We start from the raw sequence: 22,160 nt of genomic DNA, 5'->3' as shown, positions 1-22,160 counted from the left end.
TTTTCCAATAGTCAGAGTCCAGGTTAATTGCTGCATAAATATAAAGATGCCCCAAGACTTTTTTCTTGAATAGACACAACAAATACATATTTTCTTCATGTTTATGCATGATGATCATTTGCATTATATTTATCAACAGCTCCAGCTTTCTCTCTTCGTTTGCTTAGTAAGATGTTTACCTTGGCCAGGTTTCTAAAAACTATTGAAATTCTGAGATATCGAATCCAAGAAATGAATGCAACACCTTGTCCCTTCGTATTAGTGTAGAGTTGATGCATTACGGCTTCGGAGAACACTGTCTTCACTGGGGATCTAATTGTGGCATTCTAAAGACTTGTAGAATATTGCCCTGTCTTTAACCTAAGCCCGCCTTGGATTTCTGCCTCTCTGGCAGGAGCGTGCATCCTGAGCAGCTCTGAGGGGAGACTGAGTGTGGGCCAAGGTCTGTGCTACTCAAGTTCCCAAAGCGCTGGCAAGTGCCCGGCCTGAGTCTCCCGCCAGCAAACAGCAAAGCTGGGCTCCAAAGCGTTTGATTCCAGAATCCAGGAGCATGGCCCCTTTGCTTCTTCTTAGAAAGCTTGTATGTCACATTTCTTTCCGTAAAAGCAATTGCTATGCTTCTAGAAGGATCTTCTCTGCACCTGCATATGGCTGTGGCTGAGAAGATGTGAGTCACGTGGCCTGGGCCTGGAGTCCAACCCTGTTGTTTCCTGCCTGGGTGACCTCAGGCACATTAAGTGAACTCTCTGAACTTCAGTCTATTTTTCTGCAAAACTGATAATTCCTCCTCCATCAGTTTACTGTGCAGCCTACAAGACAGAAGCCATGTGAAGGGCAGTGGCACTGGGGAATATTTCATAATTATTATTAGTAGAGGTGAACTACAAAGATAGGGAATATCCTATTTCTATTGTTTCTACACACCTCTTTAGGAAAAGAGAGGCTACAGGAAGGGAGGCAGGCAGGTCGGCTAGTTTGGGTGTAGAATAAGAAGCCCAGCTTACTGTGGGCTTGAACAGGCTGCCTCACACCGAGGCAGCAGCCACATTCCACCTTCAGACATAAGCGCCCTGGCACTGCAAAGAGCATCTGAACCAGGTTTCTCGGCCCCATGATACTCACTGGTGAACTGGGACTGGCGTCCCCCGAGCCCGCACTGCCGCACCTTACACCCTCGGAAGAGCCCGTAGTAAATGTCTCCAATGAATTTAACCAGCTCTGGATCTGTGGCGTTGACCAGGTCCACTCCAGTCTGACAAAGGATCTTCCCACTCAGCCAGTGGGGCACGGCCAGGGCCACGATGATCAGGAGGAAGGAGGAGCAGCTGAGCACAGATGCCAGCCCATACCACGCCTTTTTGAACCATCCAGGCATGCTAGTGGGCGCGGGTCATCTCCAAGGTGTCCGAGCAACAGCGGGAGTCATGGGCATCTTCTGGGCTCTCCCAAAGGTACATCAGGATCTCAAGTTCATCCCTCGTCCTTTCTCAGCGTATGCATCTTGCATCTACTCCAGCCACATCCAGACGCCTACCTGAGACTTTGTGTTCACCTGCCGCTGCTCAGCCGAGTGTATTACGAGAGGAAGTAACCCTATAGCTCCCACTCGCCTCATGTTTCTGCGCAGGCATTAATTGTTCCCCTTTGCAAATAAATAAAATAAGCCCGCTATGGCCCTCATCCCCACAAGGGAGTCAGCGAACAGGCAAAGCCAGGCTGACCTGACCATAAAGGTGTGCTAAAATGATCTCAAACAAAAACAAAAGCAAAAACACTCCAAACAAGTAGAAGGCAAGCAAATGCGGAATGATTATCACCAACAATGTGCAGTGTCAAATATCGATCTCGGCGGTGCGTGCCCTGGCATTTCTCTCTCTAAAATGTCACTGCCATCAGCATTCTCAGAGCTGTTAGGGATCCCGTGAGATGCCCGCTGGCTCTTACAGCTTTAATTGGATCATGTAAACAACACTGGGTGAATCTGCTGAGGGTAAAATTGCAATGTGAGTCAGTCTGTCTGCTGAAGCTGTCTGGACCCTAACACGCCTCCTCCTGTCACCACCTCTCAGGTCCTCTGAAACAGAACAGAAATGTGCTTTCCTACCGTTGTTAGCCACCAGTGGTCAGGCTGCTGGGGTACTTGTCTAAAAGCTAAGAGGGGGTAGGTGTTGTGGTGTAGCCGGTTAAGCTGCCACCTGGGACTCCAGAATCCCGCGTGAGTGCCAGTTTGAGTCCTAGATGCTCTACTTCTGGTCCAGTTCTCTGCTAATGCTCCTTGGAAAGCAGCGGAGTGTGGCTCACGAACTCAGCCCCTTGTAAGAGACCCAGATGAAGCTCCTGGCTCCTGGTTTTGGTCTGGGTCAGCCCTGGCTCTTGTGGCCATTTGTGGAATAAACCAACAGATGGGACGACCTCTCTGTCTCTCCCTCTTTCTGTCTTCCTGTAAACTTGGCCTTTAAAAAGTAAACAAATAAACTGTGTTTTTAAAATAACAGTTTGGTTTACTCTATTGCAGAATGTCTTCTGTTGTGTGAGACCGGCAGCACTCCCTCTGGCAGAGGTAGCACAGGTGCTTTCTTGGCTGGCTGTAGAAGCCTGAGGGTTTCAGGAGCTTGCCCTGCCTACAGCTAGGAGTCCCAGGGTGTCCACTGGGCAGTGTTAACGGACAGGTCAGTTTCCTTCCTTACAATCGGAGTTTGCTTTAGGGCCTCCTCTGGAGTGAACGGAAGGAAGAGGCCTCTGGAACTTGGTGGGGCTTTGGCACACACAAAGAGCCTGTGCCACTTACAGGCACAGGGTGAGGGTGCAGCCACCTTAGGTAGTGGGCAGCGATGGGACGGTTCCACCTGCCTCTGCCATGGGAAAACTGCATATCTGGGCTGGAATTCAGTTTTTTCTTAATTTATAACATCTCAACTTCATGACTGTGACCTTGAAGTAGCCAATGTTTTCCTGATAACAAATGACTTAATACATACAAATGTAAAGGCTTATGAGACACACATTTGTAAGTGATTGATACTGTTATAACATTAAGCATATATTTATAAGGCAGTACTGTGTAATGCCTTTGGGGTCATATTTCTGCTGTACATGATGGCCTTATGTTGACTTCTGGTATTTTAAGGTATAAGCAGGTTTTTAAAGAAAGACACTATGGTAAACACACAGTTTCCAACTTCTTGCCATGCTGAATTGGAGGTGTGTTAAGCACACCTCCAACTCCAGCTATGGAAGACCTGGCTTCCAATTCCTCTTCTGGGAAAGTATCTGTGACCCTCACATGCTCTTTTTCTGTTATAAAATTACTGTCAAATGAGCTAGCCCTGCAGCATGGAACACCAAAGAAATGATGCATCCTGTCGAGGCAGTCTTCAGCTCTCTGATTTTTCCATAATGAAGTTTCTGAAAATAAATCTCATTGCTGGCGGTAGCCTGTTCTCTAAACACACATTTCTGCCTGTCTTACCTTGTGCAAATCTGTGGAACAAACATCTGTGTGTCGGCTGGTGACAAGGCACTGCATGTGGAGCGAGGGGGCAATGCGATGCTGCTTAATGTGACCCCTGGAAGGTCAAGACCTAGAGGGTCAACGAGATGGCCAAAGTGACAGGGCACAGGGCCCCAACCAACAGGGACTTTACTCCCCAGGGACACTTACCAAGACTTTGAGACATCTTTTATTGTGGTGACTGAGGCGGCAGTGGCCTACTAGCTGGCTTCTAATGGGAGGAGCAGAAATGCCAGGTTGTATGGTTGGGTATGAGTGGCACCATTTGGTGAGCCTTACATGTAGGCCATTGGTATTCTTGTCAAAAAAAGTTCTCCCACAACCACAGGCCCAAGGAGAGGAATCTGCAACATTAAATTTGTGCCCTTGCCAGACAAAGGGCCGGTTGGGCTGACACAGCTAAGAGGAAGCTAGCTAGGTTAGGTTAGTCTCAGGCAGACAGCTTGTTGCAGCAAGCCACAGGGTGTAGAAGGGGGCTTAAAAGGGGAAAATCTGAAAACTGTGAATTAGCAAGATAAGGGAGGAGGTCCTGTGATGATTATAAGCTGATGAGCCCATGCCATGAACAGCAAAAAAAGACTGGCTCGGCCACAGTCAGCATGCAGGGACTGGAGTGCACCAAACGGCAGTGCAGCTATGAAGGCAGGATGCAGTATTCAGTAATAACAACATGTTGGCAAAGGTATAAAACCCCCAGGTCACTTTCTTTCAACCACTTAGAAACAAGATTTATTCATTTATTTGAAAGGCAGAGTCACAGAGTCACTGGGATCATCCACCCACTAGCTCACCCCCCAGATGGCTGCAACTACTGGGGCTGGGCCAGGCAAAGCCAGGAGCCAGAGCTTCATCTGGGTCTCCTACGTGGGTGGCAGGGGCCCAGGGACCTGGGCATCTTCCACTGCTGCTCTAGACTCATTAGCAGAGTACTGGATCAGAAGTAGAACAGCTAGGACTGGAACCAGCACCCACAAGGGATCCCTGAGCAGTGGCTTAACTAGCTGTGTTACGGCGTTGGCCCCAACAGCTTTTTCTTTCTGAGAAAAGGGCCCTCACAGATGCTCTCCAGGAGTCCTCTCCCTGCTCCTTTCTCTAACGCCTTCTTCAGTCCTCTTCCTCCCTGCCTTTATGAGACATCCAGCCCAACACAGTCTTTGAAACGCTCTGTAACCGAGGTGGTGGTTAAAACGGTTTAATATTGTTCAACTGGCACTTTTTTTTTTTTTTTTTTACAATCCTACCCATGTTCTATCACTATGACCATTATGATTCCCATTTTACTGGCGAGAAAAACTGAGGTAGGAAGTAGTTAAGGAAGCTGCTCAGGCCACACAACTGTTGGATATGGGCACCAGGCAGTGGGACTTCCGAACCCTCACTTTTATGCAGAGGAAAACATACATACTTTGTCTTAGCTGGCCCCTCTTTTCTCCACAAGGGGCTGTGTTGGAGCGCAGAAACCACGGGCACCGGCGTGCATCGCGTCTCGCCCAGTCTCCGCCCTGCACCTGCCGGTCGCCGGGTGGCCGTGCGCTAGGCGGCAGCAGCGGGCGCGGCGCGGGGTGCGGCCGCCGCGCGGTCGCTCTTGGCGGGTTGGACGGGCCGGGGCGGGCCGGGGCGGGGCGCGGCGCCCGGGCTCCGGGCAGTCAGAGTCGGGATCCCGGCGAGCAGACCAGGATGGCGGCGGCCGCGGCTTCGGGCGAGGCGCGCCGGGTGCTGGTGTACGGCGGCAGGGGCGCCCTGGGCTCACGATGCGTGCAGACCTTCCGGGCCCGGGACTGGGTAACGCTGTTAGGGCTGCGGGGGTGTGAGCCGGTGGGGCGTGCACAGAGGTGACTGCGAGGTCCGGGGTCTCCCAGAGCAACCTGCAAGGGCAGGGAGACGCTGGGACCCCCGTGTGCTGCTGGTGCGCGCACAGGACCCTGCATCCCTTTGGTTTCTGAGAGCGGACAGGAAAAAAAAAAAAAAAAAAAAAAAAAAAGGTTTCCCAGCCTCTCGGATGCTGCTCGCTGCTTTGCTTTGCAAAGTCTGTTTCAGCTGCGTGCACGGTCAGGTTCTCATTCCCAGAACGCCGTGAGCGCGAGCAGAGCTGACAGGTGGTCAGGGAGTCCTGGGCCCAGCTGCAGCAGCAGTCAGGGCGTGAGTCGTCTTTGCTGTCGCGTGGTGAACGTCTGCACTGAGTTCTGAGCACCTTCTTGGGATGGTGGGTTTGGGACTGTCCCCAGGGCGTGGGCCAGGGGTAGACTTCCCCCAACATCTGGTCCAGGAACACACTTCTGAATGAGTCCTTGCACTGTGCAGCCTCCCTGGCCTCCACCTGCTGGGGCCGGCAGAGGACGGCGGCTTCCCAGGCCTAAGGAGTGTTCCCCGGGCAGGCAGTGGTGCTGCTGAGACCCGCGCACCCTTCACTGCCATGAGCCTCCCAGTCACTTGGCCTGGAGGGAAGGCCTGCTCCTGGGCTGTGACTTGGCTGAGCCTCTGACTCCTCTCCTACCCCTGGCTTCCTGGTGCCTTTGTCTTCATATTCCCTGTGGCCCCTGGCATGGCAGTTAATGACTGGATGCGGTGCTCACAGCTGAAGGAAGGTATGTTTACCTTTGGGGGCCTTCTGACCCAGGGACCAAGTGTCCCCTATGCTAGGAGCTGCAGCATGCTCATGAAAGCCTTGCACTCATCCTGTGAATCACTGATTTGAGGGTCTTCTCCCCCATTGTAAGGGTGAGGACCCTGCTGCCAAGCCTGAGCGTGAGGAAGTAGTGCCAGGATTCAAACCTGCTGTGTGTGCATCCTGAATTCAAAGTGTGCCCCTCTCTTTTGCAGGGCTGGGTTCCTCCGGGAGCCAGATCTGGTCAGCCACCTGTTTTTGTACAGCCTAAAGGGCGAGGGCGGTTTTACATGTTCAGTGGTTGGCAACAAAGTCCAAAGAAGGGACAAATAGAAGTTGCCTGTGGTTTGTATTTCAGCATCTAAAAGATACTGTGGAGTGGTGCCAAGCTCATCTCTTGCCCCCTTGCCAGGTACCACATGGCCAGCGAAGCCTGAAGTCGTTACTTCTGCTGACCCATGATGTGTGCGGGTCCAGAGTTAGGCTTTTAGATGCAGCCTTGTGGGGGGAGGTAGGCGTTTGAAGGCAGGATGGGCAGGGATGGGGTGCAGCATGGCTCCAGTAGGCTTGCCGAACCCAGTGTACCTGTAAGGAGGGTGGCGGGTTAGTTGCCAGTTCCTTTGCTTAGTGAAACTTCTCATTTCCGAACCTTTTCATTTATAGATTCAGACAAATGCTCAACCCCCAAATCCCAAATTTGAAAATCTACACTGTCTACAACTTTCTGGTAGATGGATGCTACAAGTGGGAAATTCTACACCATGGGACTTATGTGCACAGTTATTAAAAATCCTATGTAAAATTGCCTTCAGAAGGTTGTGTTATGCGGCGTATTTGAAACAAATTAATTTGATGTTTAGACTCAGGTTCCACCCAGGGTATCTTGTCATGTATGGGGATGTTCCCAAGTCTGAGGAAATCAAACTCTTCAACGCTTCTAGTCACAAGCACTTGGGATGCAGGATGCTCAGTCTTCGACAGGTCTTCTCTCACCTGCTTCTGGGCACCGCTCTTTGAAGACACAGCAGCCCATTGTCTTTTATCTGAGCCGCTTTCTTCCCTTTGCTCCAGTGGGTGGCCAGCATCGACGTGGTGGAGAATGAAGAAGCCAGTGCCAGCGTTGTCGTCAAAATGACAGATTCGTTCACTGAGCAGGCGGACCAGGTAACCTTGCGAGACCTTGTGGGAGGCAAGCTCCCGGAAGGGATTCCCACCCAGCCATTTCCCTTTTTCTTTTCAATGATTGTTTCTCAGGTTCTGAGAGCTCCCGTGCAGTTGGGCATTTAACCTTGCAGGGAAGCCCGGGTTGAGATGCCCACGTGTGGTATCTGAGAGCCAGGGCCCTGTGCCTGCCTCCAGCTCCCGCTAAGGCAGACTCTGGAAGGCACCATCAGTGGCACAATGACGTGGGCTCCTGCTGCTCACGGGAGACACCTGGCTTACTGCCCCATCTCCTGGGATCACCCTGGCCCAGTCCCACCTCTAGGGGCCTTTGCGGGGCAAAGTAATGGTTGGATGGATATCTCAGATGACTATCTCAGTGCTCTGGAGCGGGTCTGCCTTCCAAAGGAGGAGTTGTTTATCGGTTTTCGTGCCAGTGTTCCGGCCTATGCTCCCCGGGAAGTCTCCTGTGGTTCTCTGTGGGATGTATACCCACGAGGTGGCGGGGCCTGCTAATAGCGTGAACGCTGGGTTTCAGACACTGAGTGACATGGCCAGGGAGCTGGTTAGTGGTGAAGTAACAGCATGGGCAAACATTAATGAGTTCAGGTACCACTTGATTTATGACTGGCTCTACTTTGTTTTCTTCTTTAAAATTTTTTTTTTTCATTTTATTGGAAAGACAGAAAGATGAGATTGTCCGTTGGTTCAATTTCCAAATGCCCATGGAAGACACAGCAGGGTCAAGATAAAGCCAGGAGCCAGGAACTCATTCCAGGCTGTTGAGGTGTGTTGCAGGGACTCACGTGCTTGGACCGTCACCTGGTGCCTCCCACGTGCACATCAGCAGGGAGGCAGGAGTGGAGCAGGACTAGAACATAGGCTCTGGCTGTGGTCAGACCAAGCGGGTTCCAGTGCCCAGCTCGTCGGCTGTAAGCTATGATCTCCCTTCTTCCACCTGGGTCTTGACATCGTTTGATGTTTTATGATCCTTAGATATGTTTCATGATGAATTTAAAATATTTTAAGGGTATCTCCTCTCAGCCTTTTGGTGAAGATCACATGTAAAATATTTTAAAGGTAATGAATATGTGATGTGGGAAAAGACAAGCAAAACATAGAGGGGAAAATGGTGTATCTCTCCACCATAGTCAGTGTTTTTGGTGTTTTTCGTGTTTGCTTTTCATTTAACTCTCCAGATACACTTGTAAGGATCTAGAAGTTTCAGGAATAAAACCCTGGGCGTAACTCTACTGCTCGTGGACTTTTTCCATGGGGTCGACTTGACATGCGTCAGACTATAAAAGTCAAATGGTTTCTTCCAGATAGATCATGCACAGTCGGCCCTTGACATCTTTGGGGAATTGATTCCAAGACCTGTCTGAATACCAACGTCTATTTGTGCTCAAGTTCTTTGCATACAAAGATATGGTATTAAGCGTGTTCAGAAAATTCACGGAACATGATTGCTATAAAAAATATAAAGGACTTTAAAAAAAAACTCTTTAAAATAGATTTGATTTGTTTGAATGGCAATAACAGGTCTCTCAGATGCTGGTTCAACTCTCAGATGGCTGCACCAGCTGGAGTTGAGCTTGACTCAAGTGAGGAGCTGGGAGCCAGGAATTCTATCCTGCTTTCCCATGTGGATAACAGGGCCCAAGTGCTTAGATCTGTCTGTTGTCTTCGCTGGTGCGTTAACAGGGGACTGGATCAGGAACAGAGCAGCTGGAACTCAAAGCAGGTGTTCACAAAGGGAATGGTGAGTGGCATCAGAAGTGTTGGCTTCGCCCGATGTACCACTAAGCCAGCCCCTCAAAGTATTGGCACTAGAATTTCTGTCTGAAATCAGCTCATAGATAGAATTGGCTTTATTTTTGTTGTTAAAACTTAATAGCTTGCTAATGTTTGCTACATTGAATTGACACAGATTGGCTCTGGTGAGTTTAATTGTAAAATCTGACAGGTAAATAGTAAAATTAGTTGCCAGGCACCAGTCTCAGTGCTTTGTTCACATGAGCACGTTCCTCAAATGGCCATAAAGGTTGGAGCTGAGCTGAACCAAAGCCAGGAGCCAGGAGCTTCTTCCAGGTCTCCCATGTGGGTGCAGGGTCCCAAGCACTTGAGCCGTCCTCTGCTGCTTTCCCAGGCCATGCAGGAAGCTGGGTTGGAAGTGGAGCAGGTGGGATATGAACTGGCACCCTTATGGGATGCGGAGGCGTAGCCTTACTACTCCAGCGAGCTGTCCCCTTGAAGGTGGATCATAACGCAATTGAGGTATTATTACCTTACCCATTCTAGAGAAACCAGCAACATGATTACAGTTGATAGTAATTGTTTCTTTAAATAAATTATAACAAGGGGTATACTTAAACCTTGATTGCCTTAAAATTCCCAGCAAACATGGAGGGAGAGAGAGTGTTAGCTTGAAACACCCAACTGCCACCATTTACTCAGGATCTGCCAATGTTTTGTGATTGACTATTTTTTTTTTCTTTCTGGATTTTCTTAAGGGTTTCCAAGCCATTTCCTTTGAGTGACGGGGATGTTTGGAGACGTGGTCGTCTTGGATTATAATTGTGTGATTTGCAGAGTGAAAGGCAGTACACCTGAATGTTAGCTCTGGGCTGAGGAGCTCTACGTGGCTATTAAACAAAGCCATTTCCTGCTGTATTAATTGTCTTATTTTCAGGGGTGCTGATGTCCCCACCTTTTGGGCCGTTTGTAAGGAGCTCTGAATTGCTGTATAAACATAATGAAATATGGTTGAATTTCGTTATTCAAAATGCTCATCAGAGATTAATCTTCCATTTGATTTTCAAAGTATTATGGCCAGTGTCAAAACTAGCTTTAAAAGAAGAAAAAACAGAGATGGAGGTGGACTGTGCAGATAGCGGCTTGCTGGAGTCCTTCCGTTTTATCAGCTGGATGTTTCCTGTGTTCAAGGTGACTGCCGAGGTGGGAAAGCTCCTGGGAGAAGAGAAGGTGGATGCGATTCTCTGTGTGGCTGGAGGATGGGCCGGAGGCAATGCCAAGTCCAAGTGTGAGTCCTTTCCTGAGTTAATCATTCATCTAGGATTGATTGTGGCCCTGGTGCCAGGCCAGCTGTTGCTCTGTGTCTTCCAGAACATTCACAGTCAACGCTCCCATTCTTCACATGAGGAAGAAATGGCCCACGCAGGGGGACGCTCAATCTTGTCTTCCCAGCAGTGGGAGAGTGAAGTCAGCATTGTTTCCGCCCCAGCCTCACAGGGCTCATTACCGTTCAGGAGTTGCAGGGTGTGTGTTAGCGGGAGGGCGCATCTGCGGGTTGAACAGAGTCAACACCGAACTTTTACTGAAGGCGATTCAATTTTCAACTCTTCCGTATAAACATTTTCAAACGTGCGGAGAAGTTGAACAGTCCCTTAGGCCCTCCATGTCAATTCCATACACATGAGATCTAGGGTCGAGTGTCCATAACTTGAGAAGTCGAACTTCAAAACTTTCTGAGCACCAACTGGACCTTCCCCCACCTCCAACCAGGTGGGCAATTTATGCCTGGCCTCATGTGGTCAGTCCCTGTCAACACATACCCATATTAAAGATACTGTGTAAGAGAACCTTCAGGCTATAAGTAGATAACATACTTGTATATAAAAGAAATACAGTTTATGTTTAGACTTGGTTATACCTCATTATATATGTAGAAATATTCCAGAGTCAGAACAAAAGAATGTGAAAGGAAACTCCGAAATTGGAGATACTTCTAGCCCCACGAAAGTCAGATGAAGTACAGTCCATTTGTCATGGTTAGCATTTGTCCTTGCACCATCCTAGGCTCTCCCTGCTTTGTTGTGTGTGTGCATTCTGTGATTTATCAGCTGTTTGAAAGCAAGACGACAAATCGTATTTCAGTACATGCCTCCAACAAGTCGATCTGTGTAAACTGGCAGTAATATTGACAGACTACTATCCAATCTAGATTCACATTTATTCTATGGCTTTGACTGACTTATTCCATTCAAGGTTTTTGTACTGTATGGTGTCATTTTTAGTTTTCTTAACTTAGAAATTATTTTCTCGCAGTAAGACTTTGTCATTAATCCAAGACTGTTTTCATAGGGAATGCCCCATATTTCAATTTGACCATGTCTTCAAGGTGCCATTGGATTTTCTCTGCTATTCCTGGCATTTCCTGTGAAATGGAGGTTAGGTCTAGAGTTTCTGGTTAAACATTTTCGAGGCAAGAGCTCTTCCTACTGATGCGGTAGTCTTCATTTTACATCATGTGGGAAGCTCAGCATGTCAGATTTCCCCACCTGTGGGGGATGCCAAAGTTGACGGCTGGTTGAGGTGATAACTACCAGCTCTTCTTTGTGAAGGTGCCGTTTCCTCTTTGCTGTGAGGAAGTGAGGTGTGGGATCCTACTTTGGAACGGTGAGAATGTCCTGCTCCCCAAATACGCGTCACTGCAAACATCCTTCAGCAGTCCCTGATTCAGGCTCTTACACTGGATGCTGGCAGTTGGTCATTTTGGCTTTTGTATTGCTATGAAAATGCCCTAAGCTGGGAACTTTACGAAGAAAAGGTTCAAAGAGTATGGCCGTGGAATCTTCTTGGCTTTTCGTGAGGTTGTGACTGCATCAGGCATAACAGGGAAGAGCAAGAGCAATTTGGCAGTACAGAGGGAAGAAGGGGGAGTTGACCTGCTCTACAGCAACTCCGCCATGGCAGCGCATCGCATCCCATTCCCGTGAGACCTAACCAGGTCTTGAGAGAACCAACCCTGTGCTTGGAGAAGGACATAAATCCAGGGTAAAGGTTTTGTCCTTGTGATCTAATGACTTCTTAAGTCTTCCCCCACCTCTCAATACTGTTACATCAGTGACCCAGCTTCTGGCATCTTTGGGAGGCCACTCCTGTCGTAGCAATGGCAAATTTGTGGTTATGTCAGAGGGACCATGTTGTGGAACAGGACTGGGGGCTTTCTTGAGCGTCGGGCTATACAAGTTGAATTTGCACTTTTGTTTTCTTCCCTGCGAGTACTAAAGCCACTTTCCCCCCTTCCCAGCTCTCTTTAAAAACTGTGACCTCATGTGGAAGCAGAGCATGTGGACGTCCACCATCTCCAGCCACCTGGCCACCAAGCACCTCAAGGATGGAGGCCTCTTGACGTTGGCTGGAGCCAAGGCAGCCTTGGAAGGGACTCCTGGTAAAGCCTTTTGCCTTTATCTGTGAAATGGAAATATTTACCTTGCTTGCTGGGGCTACTGGACGCTTCTGTGGGACAAGGATTAGTAAGGGCCTTGAGCCGCTGAGGGACTTTGATGTGTTGGATGAATTCAGCTTCCTTCTAGTTCAGCATCTTTTTAGGGGAGGGATCCTAGCAGCCTCATAAATGAAGAGTGATTTGTTTATCTCTGATCCAGTTAGGAGAGAGTGGTGTTACAGGTACTAATTAGTTAATAACACATGTTACTATAGCCCCATGGTGTCCATGGGTCCCAGGAAAGCAGCTCAGAGCTTACAAATCACCAGGGCCTTAGAATGAGAGAAATTAGGGGTTGGGGGTCTTCTTCATCCCAGTCTCTCTCACCAAATTTCTGCTCATGAAACAGTCACAGTAATATCCAACTTGAAAAGAAGCAAGAAAGCTGTAGAGGTGGTACTGGGTACAAAGTGCCCAGGGACATAGAAGGCATCGGTCAGGGGTCGCTGTTTCTGTGTTCCCAGGTACCCTGGGTCTTCCTGTATTGACAGCAAGTGCTGCTTTTATGTGCAAGGTAAATGGTAGGCCTTGTACTCACAGTTAGAGAATAAGTCTTAATGTAATCATGCTTTGCGTTTCACACCTAAGCTCATTTAATCCTGCAGTAGGCATCAGTTTTATCTGTTCTAATTTATGGGCTAGGAAACAAAAACTTAGAGTTAAGTAACTTGTATGAGTTTCTGCAGTAACTTACACACTGCTTTGGACCCAAACTCTGACCATGCATTTTCCATTACAGTGTGGAGACTGATTTAGCCTTGGTGTTTTGGCTGCTTGTGTTAGAGTCCTGGGCCTGCCACGGGTCGGGGGCCTGAGACTGTAGGGATGTGGACGCTAGAAGCCTGAGCCCAGGCTGTGGCGGGTCGGTGCCTCCTGTGGCCTCTCCCCTTGGCGTGTGGATCTGACTCTCCACCCGTGCCCTCACGAGGTCCTCACGTGGTCCTCATGTGGCCCTCCCTGCATGAGTCTGTGCTTACATCTTCTTTTCCTCAAGATTGATTTATTTGATAGGCAGTGTTACTGAGACAGTAGGGTGGGAGGAGAGAGATCTTATTTGTTGGTTCACTCCCTAAATGACCACAGCCACAACAGTCAGCTAGACCAGTCTGAAGCCAGGAGTCAGGAGCCCAGAGCTTCTTCTGGGTCTCCCACATGGATGCAGGGACCAGAGTATGTGTACCATCTTCCACTGCTTTCCCAAACACATAAGCAGAGAGCTGGATCAGAAGCGGGGCAGCCAGGACTTGAACTGGTACCCATATGGGAAGTGAGCATGGCAGGCAGTGGGTGTACTCACTAGACCACAGAGCAGCCTTGCGTGTCTATATCTCCATTTCTTCTTGTAAGGACACTGGTGATATTGGGCTAGGGTTCACCCTAGTGATCTTGTTTTAACTTCCTTACTCTTTAAAGATCTTGTCTCCAAATACAGTCGCATGCTGTGATATTGGGGCTGGGATTTTATGTCTGGTCCTCCCATTGGGAAGGGATGTAAGACCCCACATGGGAAGCAGAGAGAGGCAGGGCTGTCTCCTCCGCACCTTTTTAAACTGCGCTTAAGAGGGGAGGGATTGGAGAGGGTTTTTTTTGACCTGGTCAGCAAGGGGCTTCACATACCTCCTCAGTTTTCACAGAACTTCCTCCACTGGGAGGCTTTGACTGATTAGCAGTACCCTACCCCCCATTTCCTACATTCCTGAGAGCATTTGCTCTTGGGCCTGTGGCTGCTGCAATAATTAAAGCTGTGTAAATGTTAGATGTGCGTTTGATTGAGATCTGAATTTTATTAAAAGGGACACAGCAGAGAAGCACTGGAAACGAAATGGAAAGATGAGTGAAGGCCTGACATTTAGAAGGCAGAACCCCAGGGCGGAAAGACTCATTGGGCTGAAGGCCAGGAGCCCGCTTCCCCTAGGACTGCGAGTGCAAGACGGGTCGTTCTGGCTGGCAGTGACGTTTGATGAGTTTCAGACTTCACCGTGCTGAGAAATAGTGTAGCTTTCAACTTTTTGCTTTCAGGACACTGTAGAAAATTATCTGAGCTAGCCACTGCTTTGTTATAAAGGAGGCTTTCTGTTGGGTGATTTTGCCCAACTGTAGACTGACAGTAAGTGTTCTGCACATATTTAAAAACATTTATTTTTATTGGAAAGTGAGATATCCAGAGAGGAAGAGAGACAGAGAGGAAGATCTTCCATCTGATGATTCACTCCCCAAGTGGCTGCATCGGTCGGAGCTGAGCCGATCCGAAGCCAGGAGCCCGGAGTCTCTTCTAGGTCTCCTATGTTCATGCAGGGTCCCAAGGCTTTGGCCATCCTCGACTGCTTTCCCAGGCCACAAGCATGGAGCTGGATGGGAAGTAGGGCTGCAGGGATTAGAGCTGGTGCCCATATGGGATCCAGTATATTTAAGGCAAGGACTTTAGCTGCTAGGCTATCACACCGGGCCTCTGCACATGTTGTAATATAAATATGAAATGTAAAACTATAAATGATTATTTGAAAAGTAGAAAGGGAGGGAGAGATTAAAGATCTTCCATTTGCTGGTTCAGTCCCCACACGTCTGTAACAGCTGGCACTGGCCTGGTTAAAACTAGGAGCTTGGGCCTTACTCTATGTGCTGTGGTGTGGTTGGCAGGGACCCAAGCACCTGAGCCATCGCCTGCTGCCTCCCGGAGTCCAGGGAGCCGGGATGTGAACCAAGACATCCAGCTGCCCGATGTTTACCACTGTAAACACCCGCCCCAGGGATATACCCAAAGGAGCGTGCTGGGATCCCTTTCGCTTACCATTTAAGGATCTGTGCTGGGATTAGACATCCGGTTTTGGAGACCACATTGATCCTTTTATACTTTGGTAAAAGGCAATCCTTTTTTTAGTGAGATACATTATTTTTTCCATTTCTTGCAAGTGATCTGCTGGCCCGCTGTATCCCAGGGGAGAAGTGTTGTGCACGAAGGCCTGGGTGGCAGGCTGGCTGCTGGCCTCTGTCGGAGTCCCTGCTCTTGGGTGGTGAGAGCGGGGTGAGGTGTGAGCCTGGAGGCTGCCTCGCGGGACGTTCATGTCCTGGTGTGTTCACCATGGACGAGTTCGTGACATTTATACTGCCACGTGCCTCCCGCCTCCTGGAAGGCAGAGAAGCGGAAGTTGGTGGGATGTTCTTCATGGCGCCCGGGGGAGTCAGGCGGTCTCGCGGTTGGGTCCCCAGCTGGTCGGTGATGCCTCTTCTATGCTTTGTTTTCATTTTATTTGAAAGGTAGAGAGAGGAATAGCAATAGAGAAGGATCTTTTTTTTTTTTTTTAGATTTATCCTTCCCCCCTTTTATTTATTTTTTCTCATTGGAGAAGTACACCTACAGAGAAAAAAATCCTGCATCCACTGCTTCACTCTGCAAATGGCTGCAATGCCCAGAGCTGAGCCTATCTGAAGCCAGGAGCCAGGAGCTGTCTCTTCTCCTCTTGGGTCTCCCATGTGGTGCAGGGTCCCAAGGCCCTGGGCCATCCTCTGCTGCTTTCCCAGGCCACAAGCAGGGAGCTGGATGGGAAGTGGGGTATCCTTGATATGAACTTGTACTCACATAGAATCCCAGTACCTGAAGAGGAAGGACAAGCCAATAGTGCCGTTGTGCTGGGCCCAAGGGAGATGTTTCGTCTTCTGATTCTTTCTCCAAATGCCTGTAATAGTCAGTGCTGGGCTGGGCCAAAGCCAGGAGCCCAGAACTCACTCTGGATCTCCTGTGTACATGGCAGTAGGTTCCAGGTCCTTTTTACTTCTTCTTTTTAAAAGATTTATGTATTTTTATTGCAAAGTCAGATACACAGAGATGAGGAGAGACAGAGAGAAAGATCTTCCATCTGATGATTCACTCCCCACATGGCCGCAATAGCCGGTGCTACCCTGATCCGAAGCCAGGAGCCAGGAACTTCCTCCAGGTCTCCCACATGGGTGCAGGGTCCCAAGGCTTTGGGCCATCCTCGACTGCTTTCCCAGGCCACAAGCAGGGCTAGATGGGAATAGGGGCTGCTGGGATTAGAACCGGCACACATATGGGATCCCGGCACGTTCAAGGCAAGGGCTTTAGCCACTAGGCCACCTCTGCGCTGGGCCTTTTTACTTCTTTTTAAAGGAATTTATTCCCTTACTTTTTTTTTTTTTAAGATTTAACTTATTTGAAAGAGCTGTGTGGAGGAGAGGTTTTCCATTCACTGGTTCACTCTCCAGATGTTCACAACAGCCAGGGCGAGGCCAGGGGGAAACGGGAGCCGGGAGCCTTCTCACATGAGAGGCAGGGCCCAACCACTTGGGTCACCTCCCACTGCTTTCCTGGGTGAGTTAGCAGGGAGCTGGATCAGAAGTAGAGCAGCCGGAACGCGAACTGGCCTCCACCTGAGATGCTGGTGTCACAGGAAGTGGCTGTGTGTGCTGTGCCAGCCCTCAGATCCTGAGCCGTCAGCTGCTGCCTTCCAGGTGTGCGTGAGCAGGAGGCTGGATTGCAAGCAAAGGCACGTGACTGGAGTCAGGCTCGTTGAGATGGGATGTGAGTATCCTAAGCAGGGTCTTTAGGCCTGTGCCAGATGCTCATGCCTGCCGTTAGCTGGTGCGGGCTTCTCAAGGATGCTCTACCTTTTCATTCTGTTTTTCCAAGAACTTTTTGAGGTGCCCTGATTTGTCAAAGTTTGCTCAAATGGGTGCCATACCAGCATTGCAGTTCTGTTATCCTTCAGGTAAGTTTGCATTAGACACAGATAGCATTACGTTGAGGTGCTGGGCTCGGACCGAAGCCCTCCCTCCACTGCACCTGTCTGCATTTGCTTTCAGTGTGGGGTAACTACTGACCCTTGACTACAAATTAAAAAGCATTAACAACAACACCAATGTGCAGTGATTTTAGCTGACTTTGTGAAGATCACCTGGCTCCCAAGTGGGCAGCGGGAGCAGACTGGCCAAATGAGGAAGTGGAGGCCTGAGCCGTTATCTGAGTACCTGCTTGGCTGGCAGGGAACCTGCTGTGTGTGACTCTGCCCTGGGAAGGTGTGAGAATGGAGCTGATCCCTTAGGGAGCAGGGTCTTGCCTGGCTGCCGGCTGTCGGCCTGGCTCTTCTAGAGCATTTGAATCAGCAAACGGGAGCTTGCTCGCTCACTCGCTCTCTCTGCTTTTCAGATGATTCAGCCTATCCTTCCCTTCATGGAATTTATCTCATTTTGAGAGCAAGTTGCTTCTGTGCCTGGTTTTGGGCCTTGGGCATCAGTGTGACACTGGGCAGATGCTGAGAGAGCTGCTGCCCCCTGTCCGAGGCACAGTGAAGACGACTGGCATCTCCTCCTGGCCCTGGCCTTCGGGTCCTTCCTACAGCCAAGGAGCCACCTTGCCTTTCTTGCTGTTTCTAACACCGAGCATGGGGACTCTTAGGGAGAAGAGGCTGGAAGACTTGTGATGAATGAGGTGGGGTTTGGATGCCTGGAGCAGGCACACCCTGGCAGCCCCTTTTTTCCCAGGCGCTGGCTCTGACGTCAGAGTGAGGCAGGTGTGTGTAATGCTAATCAGAAAATGCAGCATCAAGGCCAAACTGCAATGACGCCAGTTGTGTCCAAGGAGCACAGTCTGTCCTCCCCACCCCTGAGAAGAAAGTGGCCTTAATGACCAACAGACTTGTGCTTGACAGAGTGGACGGGTGCGTTATCTCCAGGACAGACTCAGTGACCATGAGCTGGTGGGAGGGTGTGACATCGGCTTCCCTTGCTGCCCCCAGCCCCGGGGAGAGCATCTCCCAGGCCAGGGGCTTAGCCTCGGCCCGTGCAGTCGGTGCATCCCACACCTGTGGGTTCCCTTGGTGCGTGTGCTCCACCATGTGCACAGCTTAGGTCTCTGCTTTCTCTCCTGTGTCCAGAAGGAGGAACGGCTCAAGTCTGGCTTGGGAGAGCAGGCTTCTTGAGCTCCAGGTCTGGGAGCCTGGCCGCTACTCCTCATGGCCAACTGAGAATAGAACATCGGTGACCCTGCAGTGGCCCCGGGGAGCCTACGTTCTTGGAAGCTGGCCAGAGCCACATGCTCAGCACTGTCCCCTTTCTCTTGGCTCACTGTGCTCCCTGTCTGAAGGTGGCAGCCAGGTGCAGCTGCGGGTCGAGATCTCAGGAAAGAGTTGCTCACAAGAAGCCTGTGTCTCCCCATGGTCACTCTAGCGGCCTCTGTAACTGAGCTGTTTTCTCTCTTTCCCAGGGATGATCGGCTATGGCATGGCCAAGGGCGCCGTCCACCAGCTCTGCCAGAGCCTGGCCGGGAGGAACAGCGGCATGCCGCCTGGGGCCGCTGCCATTGCTGTGCTGCCGTACGTTCAGGCTGCCCATGGCTGAGTGTCCGTTGTAGTCGGGGGTGTGGGTCTCTTTCCCCCAGGGATTTGTGAGTGTTAGCAACCCGGGTCCTAAAGCCAAAAGAGGCTCCGAGATATTTGTCCTACTGTCCCTGACGCTGAGTCATTTGTAGACCACAAACTTATTGCTTACCATTCCAGAGGCCAGGAAGTTCAAGCTCACGGCACTAGCCGGTTGATATCTGGTGAGCTCCCTGGTCCTCGTGGATGGAGCCACTGATGTCTCGTCCCATGCTGGGAGGGCAGGGGGCTCCCTCCAGCCTCTGGAATACAGACCTCACTCCCACTCAGGGCCTGTGTGAGCTGATGGCACCCACAGGGGTGTGTGAGAGAGAGAGAAAAACTGGCAGGATGTTTCATTTGTGTCCCTGGAAGGATGCCTGCTCCAGCCAGCCTGGCTCTTGCCTCTGGGCTTGTACAGAGGACCCGGGGGTTGCTCGGGGTTACACTGGCTGAGCCTCGCAGTTCCCTGTTGGCTGTAAGGTTCTGTGATGCTGTGAGCTGGCGTCACCACTGTCTCGAATGGTGCCTGAGGCTGACTGTGCTTGGCAGAGTCATACACACAAGAATTCTTTATTCTCTAGCTCAGTGTCTTAAAGTTTCATGGGAAATGGCTATCTCTTAAAAAAAAATGTGGCTTTTCAGTGTGCCCCTGTTTAAGTGAGCGTTGTTGCACTTAAATCTTCCTTAGAAGTGACTCTACTCTGTCTTAGGGAATGAATGAAGACCTGACAATAAAAAATGTTTATTTCAATAGAGAGGAGAGAGAGAGAGAGGGAGAGAGAGAGAGAGAGAGAGAGAGAGAGAGAGAGAGAGGGAGAGAGGGAGAGAGATGTCTTTCATCTGCTAGTTCATTCCCCAGATGGCCACAATGGCTGGAGCTGAGTGTATCTGAAGCCAGGAGTCAGGAGCTTCTTCCAGGTCTCCCCCATGGGTACAGGGGCCTAAGGGCTTAAATTGTCCTCCGCTGCTTTTGCAGTTCATAAGCAGGGAGCTGGATTGGAAGTGCCGCACTAGGGACATGAACCAACTCCCTGGTGTGAATTCAGTGCTGCAGATGGAGGCTTAGCCTGCTAACCCTCTTTGCTGGCCCCTTAATATTTTTTCTGCCTATTTTATTTTTAATTTTATGATACAACCCCAAAGGCTCTGGGATTTCCCTTACAAAATTAATTGTTTTTTTTTAAAAGCAGGCTAAATGTGGGCCCTTACTGTTTTATCCTTGTCTGCCTAAAGGCTCGGCCACGAAGTGCTTTACTCTGATGTGAGCCGCTGGACGTGGGCAGCTGCCTGGTCTCTGCTGTCCCCCCCGGCACACTGTGCAGATGTCAGCCTCGGTGCCAGAGGCTGTGTGGGTGGAACTGCTGACCAAAAGGACTGGCCGCCTGCTCACATCAAGGTGATTGACAATGACACGCTTATCTCTCCGCTTTGCAGGGTTACCCTGGATACGCAGATGAACAGGAAATCAATGCCAGACGCCGACTTCAGCTCCTGGACACCCTTAGATTTCCTGGTTGAGTGAGTATTCTGCTAGCATCTATGGCCAAGGAGATGTCAGCCACCTTTCTCTGCCTTTTCTTTTTTTTAATCTTTTGTTTTTCCTTCCTCTGCCTTTTGTGGATCAGAGGACAAGCCTGTGTCCTTGTGGATTGTCAACATGGGGTTCTTGGAGGGGACCAGGCTCTAGGGGTTTGGCACACTAGGGCCTGGTTCTGGGGACAGGTGGTAGATGGTGCCAGTCTGGGACCTGTGACAGACTGAGCATGTCACTTACCTGCCATGGGCCTCCATTTCTGCATCTAGGCGTGAGGTACACGGTCATGATGGGAAGTGTTGATGTGGCCACGTGTGCTGCCTGGTAGCAGGTACCCAGCTAAACTCAGCACCTGTTGACAAGCCAGTGAATGAGAAGGGGACACCGAGCCAGAGGGTGTGGAATTGTGTGTTGAGCTCAGTGCTGGGCCACTGAGCTTCATTTTTGCTTTGCTTTGTACAAATTGAGCATTAGGCACTATTCGCAGTCTAGGCCGAAACAAGTGTCGCATCCTGGTTAACACTGTGGGGACTGGAGCCACAGTGCCCGGTCACTTCCTGGCTGTCACATCACCTTTCTACTCCCTTCCCATAGTTAGAATGGCCTTGCTTATCCTGTCCAAGCTGAGGATACACCGGCCCCTACACGTCAGGACACGTGACTGGTCTCCTAGGGAACGGTCCTCTGGCCCAGCCCTGCTCTGCTCCCAGGGATGTGGCCATGAAACATGCCTAGTGCTCCAGGGAGCCTGTGTGGCACGTGGCCTTGCCATGTGCATTCTGATGGCTTGGCAGCCTGGCAGTGGGAGCTGCAATGGATTGGCTGTTTTCCATCACATCCAGCCCAGAAGGTTATGGCCTGACACCAGGAGTGCCCCAGACGAGAAGGCCTAAGGCAATTACGTGAATTGCCCAAGTGAGTGAAAATGCTCTGTTTCCAAAAGGCGTCAGTGACTTGTCAGTGCTGTGACTTTGGTTCCCTTTTCAGCCATGCTCCTCCCTGGGGGGTCCAGCGTTAATGCCCCCTGCACTGCTGCTGATAGTTTATTGCCATAATCTGGTTTTTACAGTTTTTTCTCTGTGCTTAGCCTGGGATGCTCCATAGACAGTCACTAGCACAAACAAAAACATTCATTTCCTCTTTCTCCTCTATTTGTGAGAAAGTTGTGTAGCCAAGTTTAAGGTATTAGGGATGTGTCACTAGGAAGTAATGAATTAATAATCAGTATTAAGCACTTAAAACTAATGTGTTATGAAGAATTCCAAGAGTGCAGAAAAATACAAACATGCAAAGTTGAAATGACACTCAGTCCTGCCCTTCCTGCATTTGAATGAGTTAAGTTCTGGACTTCCGGGGCACCCGGGTGTAGGGCCCTGTGGCTCGGTGGCTTTGGTGTGGCCGCTCTTGTCTCCTCCGCCCTCACAATTATTGATGTGATTATAACCACAAAATACAGGATCTTCACTTTGAAAATATAAAGCATCTTTTCTTTGTTCTAGCACTTTCCATGACTGGATCACAGGGAAAAACCGACCGAGCTCAGGAAGCCTGATGCAGGTGGTCACCTCGGAGGGAAGGACGGAGCTCACGCCAGCGTACTTCTGAACTTCTGTCGTCCTGTCCGTGGTTCGGGAGAGCGGGTCCTGTCTCCCTCTCACCTGACGTTTTCCTGTTCCCCCAGGATGGTGTACTGTGTTCATGTAAAATAAAACTGTGTGTGTGCAAGC

The 22,160-nt window shown here is 50.0% G+C and overlaps 2 protein-coding genes across 6 annotated transcripts in view; one reads left to right on the top strand and one right to left on the bottom strand.

Annotated features, from left to right (window-relative positions):
• CLRN2 (clarin 2) overlaps nucleotides 1-1,432 on the bottom strand; it is an 8,353-nt gene extending 6,921 nt beyond the window's left edge. The window contains exon 1 of the mRNA XM_040966077.1: nucleotides 1,123-1,432. Coding sequence (XP_040822011.1) covers nucleotides 1,123-1,375 — 253 coding nt within the window. The 5' untranslated portion in view covers nucleotides 1,376-1,432. The remainder of the gene's footprint in view (nucleotides 1-1,122) is intronic.
• QDPR (quinoid dihydropteridine reductase) overlaps nucleotides 1-22,160 on the top strand; it is a 27,482-nt gene extending 5,322 nt beyond the window's left edge. Inside the window, exons 2-8 of one of the 5 annotated variants that reach the window (XM_040966074.1) lie at nucleotides 5,188-5,293; nucleotides 7,188-7,280; nucleotides 10,224-10,320; nucleotides 12,331-12,471; nucleotides 18,746-18,854; nucleotides 20,334-20,417; nucleotides 21,933-22,160. In XM_040966074.1, the coding sequence (XP_040822008.1) occupies nucleotides 5,189-5,293; nucleotides 7,188-7,280; nucleotides 10,224-10,320; nucleotides 12,331-12,471; nucleotides 18,746-18,854; nucleotides 20,334-20,417; nucleotides 21,933-22,038 (735 nt within the window). In that variant the 5' untranslated portion in view covers nucleotide 5,188 and the 3' untranslated portion in view covers nucleotides 22,039-22,160. Of the gene's footprint in view, nucleotides 1-5,033; nucleotides 5,294-7,187; nucleotides 7,281-9,664; nucleotides 10,321-12,330; nucleotides 12,472-18,745; nucleotides 18,855-20,333; nucleotides 20,418-21,932 lie in introns of those variants that run through there. The other 4 variants (XM_040966073.1, XM_040966076.1, XM_040966075.1 and 1 more) reach the window with 4 other exon arrangements.

The sequence above is a fragment of the Ochotona curzoniae genome, unplaced genomic scaffold, assembly GCF_017591425.1.
Source record: "Ochotona curzoniae isolate NIBS_2020 unplaced genomic scaffold, NIBS_Ocur_1.0 scaffold_4505, whole genome shotgun sequence".
Lineage (NCBI taxonomy): Eukaryota > Metazoa > Chordata > Mammalia > Lagomorpha > Ochotonidae > Ochotona > Ochotona curzoniae.
This window is presented reverse-complemented; position numbering and strand designations above follow the sequence as displayed.